This window comes from Azolla caroliniana, unplaced genomic scaffold (assembly GCF_043228905.1).
Source record: "Azolla caroliniana isolate FFs.n. ecotype wild unplaced genomic scaffold, voAzoCaro1.0.p SCAF_17, whole genome shotgun sequence".
NCBI classification, from domain to species: domain Eukaryota; kingdom Viridiplantae; phylum Streptophyta; class Polypodiopsida; order Salviniales; family Salviniaceae; genus Azolla; species Azolla caroliniana.
The window spans coordinates 1,555,034-1,573,705 of NW_028230452.1; the positions used below are offsets into that span (position 1 = coordinate 1,555,034).

Sequence of the window (18,672 nt, forward strand, 5' to 3'; positions counted from 1 at the left end):
TACTATGGTTTGATGAGGGTTGCAACATCTAAAGTGTACAAAAAATCTTTTAAATTTCAAGGAATTATATAACCACATGCATAGAGCGTTCATTATGATTCCACTAAATCCAACAAGTTTCCAATTCGGCAAAATGAATCTAAAATATATGTAAATTTAGAGTTTCTCTCCTCAAAGGAAGAGAAAGTTAATTGTGATGTCTCACACAAACATGAAGATATGCTTGTATAAAAGAACATGTGAGTACTTTGTTTCGTGTAAGATTTACAAAAACTCTATCAAAGGTTATTCATACTAAAGCACTAGACAATCTTAAAGCATTTCAAATCAAACTAGACTAGGAATAAAGGAAAAATTCAAAGCTATAATTATCTACCAAAACCCTTTCCAAGCAAATTCTCATATCCACATGTCAAAATAGTCGTTGTCGGGATCTAGAATTTAATCGGGCTTTTTTGAGTTTACCATTTCAAAACACCTCAACATGATTTCATCCAAATTAAAATTGGAGACAGATTTGGGTGGACCCAAAAAAGATGTTCATTAATGAGATTTATACAAAGCGAACAGCATTTTGTTCAACAATGGTATTGTTTGTCGAAAAATCAACACGATACATGGAATAAATCGTATAAAGGAATTACAAAGTGATTATCACCAATAAAGTCGTATTTGTCATTGGCAACCAATACCTCCTATCTACTCAATAATCAATCTTGCATTTGATCATGAAATTCGACTTTGTATTTTTAGCTCTCCGAAGCAAGGTGTGAGCTGCACCACTCATGCAGCATTTCGCAAACAAATTAATGAAGGGTTTCATATTTTGGCTTTAGGGTCTACGATTTTCATACTTTCGACGAATAACTTAAAAACGCCATGGGACTGTGTTTTGTCTCACATCTGAGAAACGGATTCGTACTTCGGGATTCCAAATCATTAGTACTATGACATTTTTAATGCAGCTGAATGCTTGCCTAAACAAATCATTCAAGGGTGATGAAGGATACCATACTTATACAATTTGGTTTCTGTTTGCACGCATTAATTCACAATTGTTGATCTAAAAGATTATTGATGGTGGATGTTTGTGATGGTCGAGATGTCAGTACCGAATGAGCTTTGGCAAACCAAGATCCAGCCAATGGTAGAAACAATTTACCTTGGTATTGCCCATTCTCCTTTTCTACCAAACGGTTTCTCTCCTCCTCCAAAACACTTTGCCATCTCTCCTTCATAAAAGTCATAATCGCGTCTAACCCAGCTTCAGCAATTTTCATCGGTGGAATCACCAATGGATTATCGATAATATTGAGCCTCTTGAGATTTTGCAACTTTCCAAAAGAGGCTGGTAAAATCTTAATCTGGTTGCAACTTAAATCAATTTCAACCAAAGAAGTCAAGTCACCAATTGTGTCAGGCAGGGTTTGTAAATCCTTGAAATTGCAGCTAACATCAAGAACTTCCAAATTTGTCAGATTTCCAATTGCTGAAGGCAAAGCCTTTAACTGATTGAACCTTGCTTCAAGGCGTTTCAATGACTTCAAATTGCAGATTGAAGCTGGAAGACTCTGTAATTTATTCCACTGAAGTGATAGTTGTTCCAAATCAACCAGACTAAACCCAATTTGTGAGGGAAGGTAAGAAAGTTGGTTCAAATTAGCAATTAGAGACACCAAAGAGCTGCAAAATCACATGAAAAGAGAGGTCATTCTCTTTGTTAAGGAATTCAGCTTTCCCCTAGCAGCAAGCCATGTATTTACCAACCCTTGTACCCATGTTCAAATCTCACTATGTGCATTACTTTACAAGATGCCATTGTGGAATGTGGGGGTTGAAGGCATGCCTTTCTCGTCTCTGTTGGACAACCTTACAACTGTGCAACAGACCTAAGCAGGATTTAGCAATACTTAATGAGCCCTTAATTAACTTGATGCAAATTATTAATTATTAATCAACTAATCAAATTATTAATTATTAATTTAAGGTAATTATTAATTAATTAATCAAATTCCATTTGGTATGCCATGAAGGCTGTGTACATTTCTTGTATCAATTAATGCCTATATCTTAAACTCTTTGCACACCAGTGACATCAATATCTACCACTAGTTCATGACTTATCTTTCACATATATAATAGGACACTGAATCATCCTGTTATAATCAATCACATACTCAATTATTACAAAATAAGTTTATGGAAAAACATTCTATTTGACCCCATATGATTGTTTTCTCTTCCAGTGTATGCTAGCATACCGTATAATGTGCCATGATGAGGTAAAAAAGAAGTATACCTGCAATGCAAAATACTTTCTGGAAGGACTGTAAGCTTGTTGGATGAGACATTTAAAACCTTCAGATTCTTCAGCAAGTTGATAGAATCAGGAAGCGACTCCAAATTGTTGTGCTCCACATTGAGAATCTTAAGGTTCACCAAACCACCAATTGCATAAGATAGCTCCTACACATGTAATGCAAAAAAATGAAGGATAAGCATAAATATGTCATGTGATTCATGACCTTTGCCATCAACATAATATATTGACGATTCATTCACCTTCAATTTATTTTCTGACAGATCAAGTGAGACTACAGTGGATATTCTGCCAAATGCATCCGGGATGTTGGTTAAACCTCGCCCTTTCAAGTCAACTTCGATAATTGGTCCTTCTTTAGCTTCTGACAAAATTCTCAACACATCTTCATTAGGATCACCCTCTTCTTCATTTTCCAAAGATCTCAGTGAGGGTGCAGGGGAATGGGATGTCATTGACAACCTAATTATGTCCATTTCTGCATCCCTCAATAGCAATTCATAGCAACGATATAGCTCATCTGTCTGAATTAAGGCTCTAAAAGGTAATTGTGTATTGATTGCATTGGCACGTAGTTCATTCTCTTTCCAAGCCTGTATAACAAGGAATAAACACCACGGAAAACCCTCTTTAGGGTATAGAACAGAAAGTACAAAAAAACTATATTCATTCAAAGGCCAGAGAAAACAACATCTAGACCCTAGGGTACAAGAATGTAATGCAGTCTCGTTCTGATATTGTTAAAAAAAAGGCAACCAACGAGGAAAGTGCTGAAGAAAAGCCTGATTAAGGAAAGAAAATAGAGAAAACCTAATTTACAGTAAAAAGAAAACAAAAAGAGCAAACTTTAAATAAAAATGATTAGGGTAAAAACTAACAAAAAAAAGTCCGCAATTAGGTTAAGAAGACAAAAGCTGCCCAAATTAGATCACAAAAGAAATGAAACCCTGATTACAGCAAAAAAAGAAAAAAGAAAAAGAAAAAGGAAAACCTAACTAGGGGAAAGCAAACAAAGGAAAATCTAATCAAATAAGGAAAGAGAGAGAGAGAGAGAGAGAGAGAGAGGAAGCGGCAGTAGAGATAATGGCATACTAGGTGAGCAGCCCACCGTCGAGGATCCATAGCTGGGGGCAGAGGGGCGAAGTGGAGACGTTCAAGGTCCAACAAGAGGGAAGCATCAATGGATGTGATCGCATCCCATGCCCTTTCTACTGCCTCGCGCAGAGGAGGCTCTCCGAGAGCATCCAGATGCCTCCGGCACTCTGCAACGCCTATGAGTGCAGGGGCAGCAGATCCAACTGCTTCTTCTTCTTCTTCTTCTTCATCATCATCATCATCTGCTGATACCATCAACGGTGGATGGACTCTGCCACCCATTTGAGCCTCTGATTCTGAGTCTTGGTCCACTGCCATGGAGTTGGGAACTAAAAGAGATCGGTTTTCTACTCTTTAAGTCTGTTCTTTGTGTCTGCAGACTGCTTCTTCCTCACAAATTTCTTTTGCTTTTCCACAAAACCTTTTGGGATTTTCAATTCCTTTGCTTTCTGCTTTCTGCTTTCTGCTTTTTGTGTTTTGTGTTTTGTGTTTTGCGTTTTGCGTTTTGCGTTTTGCCTAATTTGCGTTCCTCATACATACACATGTGGGAGTGATGTTTGTTTTATAAGTTATAACAAAGATCTATGTATTTTTCGATGTTTTTTTTTTTTCTTACTCATGATCTTGCTTTGCTCTGCCAGATGTGATGGACGAAGGCATTGAGATGGACCCCGCGTGCATGGAGAGAACACTTGTGTATATAATTGGGTAAAGAGCTTTCTCAAACTTCCACCCTAGCGTCCACCTTGTATCGCACATCGTTCACATACATTGTATTTGGACACTTTCCTGAGGTCTCCCTCGTCTCTTATGCTTATGTGTTAGTTGTTCAACAAACCATTTGAAGAGTTGGATCCTCGTCTTTTTCCATTTGGTTTTCATATTTGTGGACAAAAAAAACAACAACTCAAATTCGAGTAGTATAGTCTCGTCCACTTAACATATGAATTTGATTTAAAAAATGGTCAATCTTCAAAAGTACCTTGGTCTATATAATTTATTCATTCGCCGTAATTAAAAGCTTTTTATCTCCAAACTTGAAATACAGTTTCAAATGTGGTTCCTTTTAATTCTTTGGTTGGATTGGGCTACCAATAAGTGAATCATAATGCATGAAAGCCCGAATGGCGATTTATATAATTAACAAGCTTGACTAATGTGATCATTCTTAATGTAGTGACAACATGCATGCATTGGTCATGCATTGGCAACTTATGCCAATGGAATGCAATGCAACATATAGAGTGGAATGATCATTTGTGTTTTGACTATCTCCTAGTTGGCCTTTAAACGAAACACATAAAGAACACGCACATCCAAATATCAACTTTATTTTCTTGCCCTCGATATTACTAGTAGTAAGTGTCTTTTAACACGAAGACATGAGCTCAAATCCCTACATCCACACATAAATGTTAGATTGTCTAACACTTGTCTTCAAGTATAGGCCACACAAAATCATCAATTTTAGCGACCTTGTAGTATCCAATTTGTTGGCATGACCATCCCGAGTATGGATCAAACGACTCTCTCATTCACTCACTTACATTCTTTTTCTCTCCCTCGTTCCTTTGACCTTCGCAATATTCCATAGATCACAACCAGTTAGTCATGGACATAAACAAAATAATTTTCCCTTCCAAAAACAGTATATAAGTTAAAACAACACGACAATACAAAAAAGCTCATTGTCTCTACCATGGTTGGTAATATTGTGACTAGGTAAACACTCGAAGATTCCTTAAGACCAGCTTGCATAAAGGGAACTCCTTTGAGGGTATCAATTTGTACCATAGACCCAATACCCAAGGTAGTGAAATGCTCTACCTTGGGCAATGGGAGGGAAAATATCTAACTCATCGAGTGAAAGCCATTGAAGCATTACAAAAAATCCCCAATTATGATGCCCAAAGTTGTGACTCTAACACATCGCAACACTAAACACCACCATCATATACATTAGGGTAAGATGCCATGCAAGGTTTCTCTTTAATCAACTTAGATATGTACATGTCGTCAATGTGCACACAAATCTTAAAAAAATTGTTTTCAATTACAAAGAGAGGATATTATAATGTCCTTTGGAGGCCCAAAACATGGCCTATGGCAGCTGAAATGAGCATTACAATAGCCAAATCGCTTAGAGTGGAGGTTGTAATCACATATTTTCTTAAGCTTTACCATGTGAGTAGAAATCATGTGGATGTGCGTAAAGATGTAGGTAGGATTGTCTTTACGAAGTCATGGGAGGTTGGTGGAAAGTATGCAATAAAATGATAATGGGAAGCATCGCTAGATTTTGGTGAATGTTTCACATCATAACACAAGATGCTATTTAGACGAGAGAAGATTGAATAACGGAGGCAACGGGGTTATAAGCAAACAATACATTGATGCAACATGTAGCACGGGAGAAAGTGATATACAATGTGTTGCGGAGATTTGCTAAAACATACAAAATCGAAAGGCCATGACTGCATGCATGTCAACAATCCAGCTACGTGACAAGGGGGGGCAAGATGAAGAATATACAACGCAAAAAGGAAAATCTATAACTACACGGTCAGGCCCTCCCTTCAAAAGAATGGACGGAAACGTAACACTTGACAGAACAGGCGGAATGGCAGACATGGTGCATGGAAAGGCACATACATGCTCCGATAGAGGAGGGAGGAGGGACCGATCGAGGGAATGACACGATTGATTGATCCGATGGCCCCGCCGCAAAAGGAAGAGATGGAGCAAGCGTGCCAATGTGAGTAAAGAGGGAGAGGCCTTTTTTGGGCCGAAGGTCATATTTCTCGATAGATAGAATGGATATGGAATTGTGTGAGAGAGAGATATTAGCGATAGGTAGAGATAGAGGTGGTTCACACGGAGGGGGTTGGGGGGAGGTAGGGTTAGCGCCTTCTTTCTATTTATGCTCCAAGGGTTTTTTTTAGCTGCCCCCTCTGTTCTGCTCTTGCTCTGCTCTACAGTGCTCTACTCTGTTTTCTCTCTGTGTTTTCTTCAAAGGAGACAGAAGACAAAGAAAGAAAGAAGAGCAATTCTTAGGCCTCTTTGCTGGAACACTTTTCGTCGTGCTTTTTCTTCGTCTGTCCCCTTTTCTAGGGTTCCTTTTTTCGCTTCATTGGCTTATATCACACACACACACACACACACACACACACACACATAGATGTATATATAGAAGGATCAATCCCTTCTTCATGAAGCTTACTCTGCAGAAGAAGCTCTCTGATTTGCAACGAAATATTCTTCTTCTACCACAATCCGAGATTATGCTGTGGGACAACGATTAATTAGAAGCTATGGAAAAGCTTCTCGGATAAGATCCCTTGTCAATGAAAAGAGCTCGATCAGACTTGCTGTAAGATGTAGAAGAAAAGATTGCCTAGCCTTGAGATTCTTCTTCAAACAAGGTTCCCCAGAAGTATTTTAGAGAGGAGTTAAAGGAACCATTGACGAACAAGTAGCTCATTCTTCAACCAGCTTTCTCAGAAGTATTGTTTTATGTAATCTTTCCATCACGGTAGTTTTTTATTTGCATTCCAAACTTCTTGGGAAAGCTTTCTCAAAAATGTGGTCGAGATAAAGCAACCAATGAAGTTGAATCTTGTGCTTCTTCATTCAGAGGTGTTGTAAACGGGGTAATATTTTCATCAGACTTAGTTTTTGTTTCAGCATGGACGACTTTGAGAAGGCCATTATCTATAGCTTTGATCAAAGTGGAGGGGTCAATGATCAGCTGAAAGCCCAAGCGTTGAGCTATTGTGAGCAAGCTAAGCATTCCCCTAATATCATACAAGCTTGCTTGGAGAAACTTAGGGTCTCACAGTATGCGGAGGTTCAATTCTGGTGTCTTCAAACCCTGGAAGAGATTGTGAAAGCTAGATATGTTCTCATGGATGTGGCTGAGAGGTCGTTTTTGCAAAACGCAATACTCGGGATAATGGCTAGTTATGGCCATGATGTGGACGCTTCTTTGGAGCCTCGTCCTATTTTTGTAAAAAACAAGCTAGCCCAGATAATAGTGATTCTCATGTGTTTTGATTACCCTTCAGGCTGGCCTTCAGTCTTTTTGAATCTACTGAGCTTTGCAATGAAAGGACCTGGTGAAGTTGAAATGTTCTGCCGTGTATTAAACACACTTGACGAAGAGGTGATAAGCTTAGATTACCCACGGAAACCTGATGAAATTGCCGTAGCTACTCGAATCAAAGATGCAATGAGAAGCCAATGTGTGTCTCAAATTGTTGGAACTTGCTATAACCTTATGATGGCATATAAAGGGTCAAGGCCACACTTAGCTGGCATGGTGCTTCAAACCTTACAGCGATGTGTTGCATGGATTGATATCAACCTTGTTGCAAATGACACTTTCATTCCTATCATATTTGAGTTTGTTACATCACCTCAGGAGAGTACTGAACTTAGAGGTGCAGCGCTGGATTGCTTGCTGGCCATTGTATCAAAGAGAATGGAGGCTTCATTGAAGCTCTCTCTCTTAGGACAGCTTCAAATTGGTAGGATTTGTGGACCTAATATGGAAAAGCAAGGGACAGAATTGGCATTGAAATTGAGTGCTTTGCTTACTTGCTTTGCTAATGAAGTGTTAGAGTGCCATAAGAAGCTTCCTGGAGGGTCATCAACTTGTGGGACAAGCACGGAAGATCTATTGGATGCTGTATTGCCCTCAATTTTCTACTACTTGCAATATGGAGAGGAAGAAATATCATCCACAACATTTCAGTTCTTCACCAATTATGTGACTGCAATGAAAACCATCAAGTTCTCTGGGGAGAAGCAAGCTGCCCATTTGACACAGATACTTGATGCTATTTCCAAAAGGATGTGCTATGATCAAGAAGACCAAGAATGCCTAGATTTGCCTGATAACTCTGGTAAGGAGGAGGAGGAAAGGATGTCCGAGTACAGAAAGGATTTGCTTGGGTTGTTCCGGAGTATACATAGGTTTGCGCCAAATGTAACAGTAGGATTTGTGAAAGGAAATCTCGCTAGATCTCTTGGAAACTCAGAGGTGCAATTTCAAGAAGCTGAAGCAGCTATCACTCTCTTTTACATCCTCGGGGAGGGATTAACTGAAGAAAGTTTCAAATCTGGAAATGCTGATGTAGAGGAAATGGCCAATATCTTGTTCACAAGTCAAATATCTTGTCATTCTCACCGACTGGTAGCTCTTCCTTACTTGGAAACTGTGACAAGATATGGACGCCTTGTACAACAACATCCAGAGTATATTCCTGTGATTCTTGGGATTTTCCTAGATAAGAGAGGGATACATCATCCCAATCACAATGTTAGTGGGAGAGCTAGCTATCTTTTCATGAGGTTTGTGAAGATGTTGCGACTTCAATTGTTACCATATGTGGAAGTTGTACTCCAGGTACGATATTTTATGCTCTGGTGAATTGATTCTAAACAAGGGATCATCGATAGTGTTCCTTATTTCATACGCAAAGTATATGCAACCATTGGTTTAAGGACCATGTATCTAACCATGCAATAGTTTTGTATGAATGTCCACATTGTAATTATAGACTTTGTTTGCAGAGTTTGCAAGACATTTTAACCGGGTTTACCAGTGGTAAAACACTGGCCAAAACAGTCCAAAATGTAGGCTTTGAAGATGGAAGTCATGCATTTGAGGTCTGTATACTGTGTCATATAGAGTTATAATTCCTGAAGAAATATAGAAATTTTAATAAGCTACATTTTTACAGGCTATTGGTTTGCTTCTTGGAATGGAGGATCTGTCTGAAGATAAGCAGACGAAATTCTTATCTGTGCTTCTTTTACCACTTTGCAGCCAAGTATGTGGCCACAGTTTTCTTAAACTTCCATCAAAAAGCTGAAATTAATTGAATATAGTACATTTCAGGGTTTGTTAACTGTTCTATTTTGGATAATGTTCCATTTGGAGTCACACTTAGGTTCCAGTCACAACTTGTGAAATAAGTGGTTTGTTAAGATGGAAATCATGAAATAATTCCCTGCTGTCTCTTTGGTTATTTTTAGTAAAACTTTCATTATGTAGGTGCAGAACAATGTGAAGCCATTTGTTTTCTTGCATTGGCAATAGTCGATTTGACAAAATGCTAGTTTATAAATTGTGCAATATCACTTTATATGTGGTAAAACTTTAGCTTGAGTAGATTTGGATTCACAAAAATGAGCTATTGCCACTTATCGTTATTTTTTGTTTGGATAAAAAAAAATCAGGATTGCTCTGAATTGCTTCCTCCTAGATACATTTTGAGAAATATGTTTTTGCTTAAAAATGATGTTCTGTTTTCCTGTAGCCTTCAACGGAATTATCTATTAATTGATCAATTCTTCAGGTTGAAACGTTACTGGCTAATCGACCTCCAGGAGAAGATTCTGTAGGACCATCTCCCACTGCAGTGGCTTTGCAACAAGTTATTGTAGCAATCAGCTCCTTGAGCAAGGTATTGTCATTTTTGGATAAATTTAGGATGCTTTGGAAATTCAGAAGTTAATTTTATGTTTTACTTGCTCCAGATATTCAATAATTGTGATTGCTTTCTAGTTTTTATCATTTTGCTGGCTATTTACTTAGTATTGTTACTTATTAGATGATGGTTTTGATACACAAGTAGTAAGGACTTGCTGTTTTCTTGTGTTTATCATGGCTTTTCGTGGTTTCCTTATCAAGCTACACCTACTTTTGTTTTGGCCATAGCCATTTTCAAACATGCATTAAATGTTTCATGCCATTTGTGGTGAACACAGTTGACTAACATAGCTTGTAAGTAGACATGATACGTTTATGGTTTGTATTGGATGTATTCAAAAGCATGCCAAAATATAGTACAGCTGTCTACTTTCTTCTCCCCTACCAGAGAAATGATGACATGGCAGCTTGAGCCACCAGCTACTAGTCTCTCTGGTTCAGCTGTAGATGAACAAGGTTTTCAAGCAGCCAACTGTCTCCTCAATCAACAGGTGGATGGCCTTATTCTGAATATCTATATTATGGACACAGATATGGTCATGGTTGTAGAGTTATATAAAGGGCTATCCAATCTTCATAATTTTGTAATCGTCTTTTCTTGTTCATTGCACGAATGAATCCACTCACTTGTGGTGGAAAGAGGCAGAGATGTTGGATGAAAGTATCTCTATGCCAAGTATGGGTTGTGCATCAACATCTTAATAACCTGATTGGACTCAACCCAGGAGATAGGAGAGTCCTACTCTAGCTTTAAAATTATTAAAATACACAGACCTGTGCATTAAACATGAGATTAGGAATAAGGTTAGAGACAGGTATGGTCTGGGCATATAGTTTGGAAAGGTATTGTCTACACATTAACATAATTGATGCACTATCTGAGGCTTTTAAGATATGTAAAGGATTAGCTATGTTTGATCATCTCTTCACCCATTCATTACCTGATGTATAGGTTTTAGTGCAATATGGAACATGGTAGGGATCTGTGGGTAAATGAGCCAACAACATACGGGGGCTCAGAAATACTCTTCTAGGCATTTGACTATGTGCAGAAATATAATTTTTGTTCTGATAGATCAGATATATTAGCTAAACGTGTCATACTAGTGGTTTCTTGGCCCATGCCTGTCACATACTTTTTGTGCGAACTGTTGCACAGCAATAATACAGAATCGGCCAATCCTTGTTTTCCAGATCACAGAGCTATTTGGGGATTGTTCTGTTGTGATTGAGTTGTACACTGCCTCCTCTAATTTCAAAACCATGCAGCTACTAGCCTGTGCCTGTCACATATCTTTTTCTGTTTGACCATTCCACCCAACAATAAAAAACTGAATCAGCCAATCCCTATATTCTAGATCAATAGAGCATTGCGATTTCAATTCTATAGTGAGTTTTTGAGCAAGATTCTATTCTGATGGAGTCAACAATAAAAAACTGAATCAGCCAATCCCTATATTCTAGATCAATGGAGTATTGTGCTTTCAATTCTATAGTGTGTTTTTGAACAAGATTCTATTCTGATGGAGTCAACAATAAAAAACTTAATCAGCCAATCCCTATATTCTAGATCAATAGAACATTGCGATTCAATTCTATAGTGAGTTTTTGAGCAAGATTCTATTCTGATGGAGCCAACAATAAAAAACTGAATCAGCCAATCCCTATATTTTAGATCAATAGAGTATTGCAATTTCAATTCTATAGCGAGTTTTTGAGCAAGATTCTATTCTGATGGAGTCAACAACAAAAAAAAAGAATCAGCCAATCCCTATATTCTAGATCAATTGAGCATTGCGATTTCAATTCTATAGTGAGTTTTTGAGCAAAATTCTATTCAATAAAAAACTGAATCAGCCAATACCTATATTTTAGATCAATAGAGCATTGCAATTTCAATTCTATAGTGTGTTTTTGAGCAAGATTCTATTCTGATGGAGCCAACAATAAAAAACTGAATCAGTCAATTCCTATATTTTAGATCAATAGAGCATTGCAATTTCAATTCTATAGCGAGTTTTTGAGCAAGATTCTATTCTGATGGAGTCTATTCTATCCACGGTAAGGCTCCGAGTAGGCTAATTTGCGTCAGCCTGGTGGATTGCTTGCATAGGAGAGCTCTGCTGCATTTGCACATATTCATTAAGCATTTCTAAATTGACGCAAATCTCTTGATTTGGTAAGCAGCTCATAATGTTGCAAATTGATTGCCTAATTAAGAAATCAACATCAGTTTATGTGTATGCTTTCTACACACTTGACACCTGGTCACACCATTTAAATTGTTACCAAGATATTTTAATGTACCCAACTATCATCATTTATCTATGAACTCTGGATCAGCATTTATTCCTTAGGCTAAAAGGTTCTTTAGGTGAGGTACAAAAAATTGCCAAGACGTAAACTTATGTCACATGCATTTCTTTAGGTATTGTTTTGTCTCGAAATTGCAAGGCAATTGAATACTTGTCATGCAAACTTTCCATGGTTTTGCAAAGCTTAACAAAATCTGAAACAGACTATTAAATCTTAAGCCAGGTATTTTAACATGTATCGGGCAATCATGAACTATTAATGAATTCTAAATCTGCATTTATTCCTCATGCTGAAAGGTTTTTCTACGTGAGGCATAGCCAGGACTTCCACTTTTGTCACAAGTATTTCTTTAGTTTTGTTAATGAGTATTATTTCAACGTTTAATTGCAAAGCAATTGAGTGCTTATCAGATAACCCTTCCATGTTTCTTGCGCAGTTTCACAAAATCTAAAACAGTTCTGTTAAATAAATAAATGCTAATTTATGTATGCACATGCACACACGTATATATCAATGCATAATGTGTAGTATTTAGTCCGTGATGCTATGTAGTATCTGTTATGTGATGCTATGTAGTATCTAGTACATAGCAGATATGTGGTGCTACCTAGTATCAATATGTGATGCTTTGTACTATGTAGTTCGTGGCAGATGCTACTCAGTATCTACTATCTAGCATCTAGTACATAGCAGGTATGTGGTGCTACCTAGTATCTAGTAAATATGTGATAATACGTAGTATCTAGTATCAAGTACCTAGTATGTAGCAGATGCTAAATGGTATCTAGCATCTAGTATGCAGCAGATTCTAGATACCACGTCTAGTATATTATGCTACCTGGTATCTAGTATCTAGTACATGATGCTACCTGGTATCTAGTATCTAGTATGTGATGCTACCTGGTATCTAGTATCTAGTAAGTGATGCTACATAGTATCGGTATCTAGTACATAATACGTAGTACAGAATAGACAGTTGACGACAGAGAACACACATCATTAAAGTTTGAACCAAATCACTTGAATATGTATCACATATTAGTTATCACGTATCATGTAATCCGTAAAACCTAATATGTAACGTGTAATTCATACTATGTAATCCATAATGTGTAATGCATAATATTATATTTTTTGAAACCATAGGTGTATGCTAATTTTTCATACTTTTGTGATGTGAAACTGGGATTCATTGTAGCTTTCTCACTCTTCAACGATGTGAAGAGACTTGTGTCTTCTTAGTTTTGAATGTCAGCAGCCCATCTTTCATTTTTTAGGCCCTTGTATCTGACATAACTTGTATTCGTTATACTATGGATGTATGCATGCACAAATGGGTCAAAGTACATGCACTACATATCATCCCTCTACATACAATCTACGTTGAGTGCTATTTTTATCAAGATTTCCATTTATTAGATGTAAAATACTCCCGACTGTGTTTGCGAAAACTAGGGTTTTGGAGAAGAACTTGCAACGAGTATGCGCCCAGCCATTGGTGTACTTTTTAAACAGGTAAAAATTAATTAGGTCTATAGAACACAACTTTGCTGGTTACTAAAATTATTTGCTGTATTATAAACAGGCATTGGATGTTTCCCTCCACATTTTACAAATATTTCCAAAAAATAAACCACTTCGAGGAAAGGTGATTCTGGTTTTCCATAGGATGCATGATCTATTATGTTGTTTGTCTCTATTGATGAGATTCTAATGTTTGCCAATGCAGGTGGTGTCTTTTCTTCATCGAATGATTGAGACACTTGGTAGTGCTATGTTTCCATTTCTACCAACTGTGTTTCAGCAACTTCTCCTTGATATTGAGGTGCTTGCATTTCCATTTATCTATCCCCTTCTATAATCTATGAAGATTCCTAGAAATTCTGGAAGACATGTGCCTGGAGTGAGTCATGAAGCAGACTGCTTGCTTGTTTTTTTGTACCTGTCATCGTTATACTGCATTAAGAACTAAAATTATACATTTCCTTGAAAGAAAATGGAGAGCAAAAGTGGCAAAATGCAATTTGTGAATGTTTAATGTGAAACGTTCTTCAATCTTAAAAATATTAGTTGCAATAATACTGTATTCAGCTATGTGGGAACTTGTAAATCACACAAAACATATTCCACACATTCTATATGGTAGCATAGTGTAAATAAATTCTTTGAAAATAGGCAAAAGCAAAATTTGTGTTGTTTACTGGTGGTTTCAAAGGCTCTACATTCCGTCAAATGGATGCAATTCAATATAGGAGTTTCTTGGCGCTTTCTTTATGTGTTGATATCATGCTTGATATACATGCTAGGAACAAATTTAACTGGTTTATTCTGGTTGCAAGTATGTGGCTGATTTTGTAGTCCATTATTTGGCAGCCAAGGGAAATGGTGGAGCTTCTGGTTCTGATTAATCAGCTTATGGGAAAATTCAAGTCAGAAATTAAAAATCTTGTTCAAGAGATGTTTCCCTTCGTTGTTGGTCGAATTATATCCATATTACCTAAGGAAGCTCTTCCAGATGGCCCTGGATCTCATACAGAGGTAAACTATAAGGATACATGAGAAACCTTGGAAGCACATGCTTTTGATTCTATGTCCTTTCAATAACGTTTCAAAGTTATGTGCATTTATGTAGCCTTGATTTTCCATGTTGTCTACTGCTGCTTATTCGTTGGTAGGACCCTTCTTTTGTAATTTCTCATAAGTGGTTTTACTGCTGGTCCTCTACTCTGCATGCAAGTTGCTTCATATCTTCTAGTAATTCATGCAATCAGGTTTATTTCAGTTCCGGTGTATGTTTCTTCTGACCTCAGTATCCGCTGACACTGTTGCCACTTACATAGTTTTAGATTTCTCATTGTAGGTTTAATCCTAGTGACAGGCTTTGGGTAGGAAAGTAAGGGCAGTATTTAGCGTAGCAACATAGGATATACCATTTACAGTCTTCTTGATCTTCTAGAAGTTCCTCTCAGTGAATTGCCTCCTTCTGTCTCATCCTTATTATTTCAATTACTGAGGGATGTCTCTTTGCTAGAATTCTGAGATATTTTGAAGATGATTGCCAAAGATTACAAAGCTACTATGGTGTAAGACCTCATAAGCTATTATAGATTCCATCTATTGTTTGAATCTCTCAGATGTGTCACTTTGATACATTATTATAGATTTCCTCATAGGGTATGTGGGCATGAAGACACATGATGTAATATATATTTGTTTTTTGGAGTTTGTCACAAAAAGCACTTACATATATTGCTACCACTCTGAACCTCCAGATGAATGTGAAATTAGTGCAATACCATGTGCATATTGAATAGATAATTACCACTCTGGAAGAAATAGGTGATTGTGGGCAGTCATGGCCGCTGAAAAGATTATTACATCCACATTTGGGTTCTTGTGCATCAGACACTCAACTGCCATGGCACTATTATGATATACTACCTTCAGTTATTCTAGATGATGTGAAGGGAATCACAGACATTGCTATGTGTTGTAGATGCATTAGGTCTGGAGCTTGATGTTTTTTGTCACACTAAGATATGGAAAGTGGTGCAGCTAATAAGGAGCGCAGCAAAGATTCTTTTTTCAATGTCACACTGTAGAGACAATAGATTCGAGCTTAGGATTTCTTGTCAAGCTAAGAAATGTGATTAGCTATGGAAATTTCATAAATGCTTTATGTTCATGTGCGCACTAAGATATGGAAAGTGGTGCAACTAATAAGGAGCGCAGTGAAGATTCTTTTTTCAATGTCACACGGTAGAGACAATAGATTTCAAGCTTAGGATTTTTTGTCAAGCTAAGATATGTGATTAGCTATGGAAATTTCATAAATGCTTTATGTTCATGTGCAGGAAGTACAGGAATTGCGGGATCTTGAGCGTACTTTTTTCACTTTTCTGCATATGATTGCGCAGCATGGGTTTTCCTCCATATTCCTTTCAAGCGAGAGCAGTCATCTTCTCAATGACATCATCCAGTCAATTATGCTTGCCTTATATGAGCATAAAGATGCATTGGTCAGGAAGGTATGCTAATTGTAAATAATGCTATGAGCATCAGAGTGTGTATACATTGATTATGAATGGCACTATATCGTGTTTAGATTGGTTTATGAAAATAGGCTTTCCTGTCTTAGGTCTGTGTGCAGATTTTTATACAACTCATTAAAGATTGGTGTGGCAAGTGTGCTGAAGAAGAGAAGGTATGGAAGTTTATTTGAATTGAGGATGCTGATAAATGTTCCCTTGTATGATGTGGACCGTCATTTCCCTGATCCAGGTTCCTGGATTCCGAACCTTTGTGGTAGAAACATTTGCGGCAAAGTGTTGTGTTTATAGTGTTCTAGATCCATCATTCAATCTGCGAGATGCAAATACAGTAAGATTGTTCTAGTCCAGTGCTTTTTGAACTGTTGATTTTTTATGGCTGCTTAATCTGAAATTGTCGTCGTTGCTATAGTTTTCTCTTTTTGGTGAGATTGTAGCTGCTCAAAAGGTGATATATGAGCATTGTGGTAATGAATTTCTGATACATCAAGCAACAAAAGTGCTTCCTGCAGTCCATTGTCCACCAAACCTAGCGGAACAATACTGCTTACAAATTCAGGTATTAGGATTTTACATCAAGTTTGACAGGTTCTCTTATTTGAGAGTTTACATCTTGTTTGACAAGAACCTTATATTTGTTTCTCATTGCAGCATTTAGATGTAAAAGAGTTAAGGTCATTTTACAAGAACCTCGTGGAAAAGTTGAGACCACATCAAAATGGTAGCATGGTTTCCAGATAACGTTCCGCTCACACAGTCAAACTGTGCTAGATTGTATATTTGGTGAAATTATTTGCAAGATTTGCTAATGGAAGTGTTCCATAATGTGGGTATTTGTGTGGACCATTTGGAATTAAGAGATGTGTCACTCCTGTTACTCCTAAGGGTATGTTTAGATGTCCTCTTTTTTATATTCCTTTTATGCTACTTTGTAGTCATTTGTGTCTCTATTTTCTGGCTGCAGATGCAGATGGGTGAATTAAGCTTACCGTCTCTTGGCCAATCGAATGTTACAGTTAAAGATTTTGATATGAGGTTAGGGAATATTTAGTTAATTTGTTCTAATGGAAACAATTTTGGCAGCTGTTTCCATTGTAAATGCTCATTAAGGTTGGGAGTTGGTTTGTGGTGATCCTCCTGTAGATTGTCTAATCTATCCCATCCTTCAGGGATTTTTTCACCTAAGAGAACATAACCCCGGGAAATGATAAGCGTTGTGATTTGGTGGCTTGTAAAATTGGCGACAAGGCGATGTTATACTTGCTTTACATGGATCACTTCATCCTTCAGCTCATGAAAGATCTGTCATATATGAAAAACTTGTATGCCATGGGGTGACAGTTTGACATTGTTTCCCTTTAGTGCCAGCACGACTTGTGAAGCTTTTAAATATTCATAATGAAGATAATACTTGTAAATGTTGTTTTGCTTGTTTTGATGGCAATGACATGGTTGTGAAATCTCATACTTAAATGTATACAAATTCCATATCATTCTGCAGTCCCTTTGTATACAATATTGTATGTATTGTTTCCCTAGAATGGTGGACTGATTAGTATGAAATGCTAATGATTTGGATGCCAATTTGAGATGATGACTGCTTATGTTCAATTTGCAATGCTGCCATTTGCACATGAATGATGACAAATGGTTATTTGTGTTTGCTTCACGTTTAAACCTCATATATATGAAGTTATCTTCAAAGTTAAATGCGAATGTAGATTCTGTGAGCCATGCGTACAGAAACTCTGGTGTTGTGTTTGACTGCATGAAGTTCGTGCATGTATTATATGATGCTCTTGCTTCTCCAAGGAATTTATAACTATTTAGGAATGTCTTGAGTATGATGGATAAGTGAGTAATATCTTCTTATTTAAGTTTGTTTTTGATTTGTGTACAGTGTGCACTTGAATCATTAGAAAAAATGTTTTATATTATTGCATCCTGTCAATTACCAAAAGAAGAAAGCAACTTTAAAAGAAACTTGGAGACTACATTTCACCATCGTCATTTGCTCTCATATTTCCCATCTCAATCTCATGTTTCCTATCTTAAACTTCTTTTTTTCCGTAATTTATCATCTCCTTTCCCATCTCAATCTCGTATATCCCACTGCATGTCATTTTCATGTCTCCCATCAGAATATTGTTTAATACCTTTGTTGACATCTCAAACTTGTTTTTCCAACTATCTATGTCACTATTTTCATATTTCTCGGCTCAAATGTGTTTTTTGTACTGTATATACTCTTTCCCATTGGAATATTGTATATCTCACTATATACAATATGTTTACCATCTGAATCTTGGGGACAATATCACCATCATATAGCATGGGGATTTGATTCAGATGCAGAAGATATAAAGGTCTTTGATCCATTCTATGGAAAATATCAC

At 37.2% G+C, this 18,672-nt stretch overlaps 2 protein-coding genes across 3 annotated transcripts; one reads left to right on the forward strand and one right to left on the reverse strand.

The window, feature by feature from the left end:
- Positions 1-522: 522 nt before the first annotated feature.
- LOC147852701 (plant intracellular Ras-group-related LRR protein 1-like) lies at positions 523-3,775 on the reverse strand. The gene is made up of 4 exons (XM_087333622.1): positions 3,413-3,775; positions 2,563-2,913; positions 2,300-2,466; positions 523-1,683 (listed from the first exon to the last, which is right to left on the reverse strand). The coding sequence occupies exons 1-4, from the start codon at positions 3,731-3,733 to the stop codon at positions 1,050-1,052; spliced, it is 1,473 nt and encodes a 490-aa protein (XP_087189748.1). The 5' UTR covers positions 3,734-3,775; the 3' UTR covers positions 523-1,049.
- A 2,803-nt stretch (positions 3,776-6,578) lies between these two features.
- PSD (ARM repeat superfamily protein) lies at positions 6,579-17,769 on the forward strand. Of its 2 annotated transcripts, XM_087332923.1 has the most exons (15): positions 6,579-8,822; positions 8,990-9,085; positions 9,160-9,249; positions 9,778-9,885; positions 13,683-13,742; positions 13,813-13,875; positions 13,957-14,052; positions 14,601-14,765; positions 16,082-16,255; positions 16,366-16,431; positions 16,509-16,607; positions 16,689-16,835; positions 16,928-17,162; positions 17,241-17,311; positions 17,446-17,769. In XM_087332923.1, the coding sequence occupies exons 1-13, from the start codon at positions 7,101-7,103 to the stop codon at positions 17,015-17,017; spliced, it is 2,976 nt and encodes a 991-aa protein (XP_087189049.1). In that variant the 5' UTR covers positions 6,579-7,100; the 3' UTR covers positions 17,018-17,162; positions 17,241-17,311; positions 17,446-17,769. The 2 variants fall into 2 exon arrangements, with proteins under 2 accessions (XP_087189049.1, XP_087189048.1); XM_087332922.1 differs by having other exon boundaries at positions 17,241-17,769.
- The last annotated feature ends 903 nt before the right edge of the window (positions 17,770-18,672 follow it).

What these genes read in the sequence shown, in the direction of transcription:
- LOC147852701 (XM_087333622.1), bottom strand. Translation starts at nt 3,733, where the DNA reads ATGGCAGTGGACCAAGACTCAGAATCAGAGGCTCAAATGGGTGGCAGA. An exon ending in TGTCAGAAAATAAATTGAAG is followed by an intron (nt 2,467 to 2,562) that starts GTGAATGAATCG and finishes TTACATGTGTAG; the next exon opens with GAGCTATCTTATGCAATTGG. An exon ending in GAAAGTATTTTGCATTGCAG is followed by an intron (nt 1,684 to 2,299) that starts GTATACTTCTTT and finishes GTGATTTTGCAG; the next exon opens with CTCTTTGGTGTCTCTAATTG.
- PSD (XM_087332922.1), top strand. Translation starts at nt 7,101, where the DNA reads ATGGACGACTTTGAGAAGGCCATTATCTATAGCTTTGATCAAAGTGGA. An exon ending in TTTTACCACTTTGCAGCCAA is followed by an intron (nt 9,250 to 9,777) that starts GTATGTGGCCAC and finishes TCAATTCTTCAG; the next exon opens with GTTGAAACGTTACTGGCTAA. An exon ending in ATAAACCACTTCGAGGAAAG is followed by an intron (nt 13,876 to 13,956) that starts GTGATTCTGGTT and finishes TTGCCAATGCAG; the next exon opens with GTGGTGTCTTTTCTTCATCG.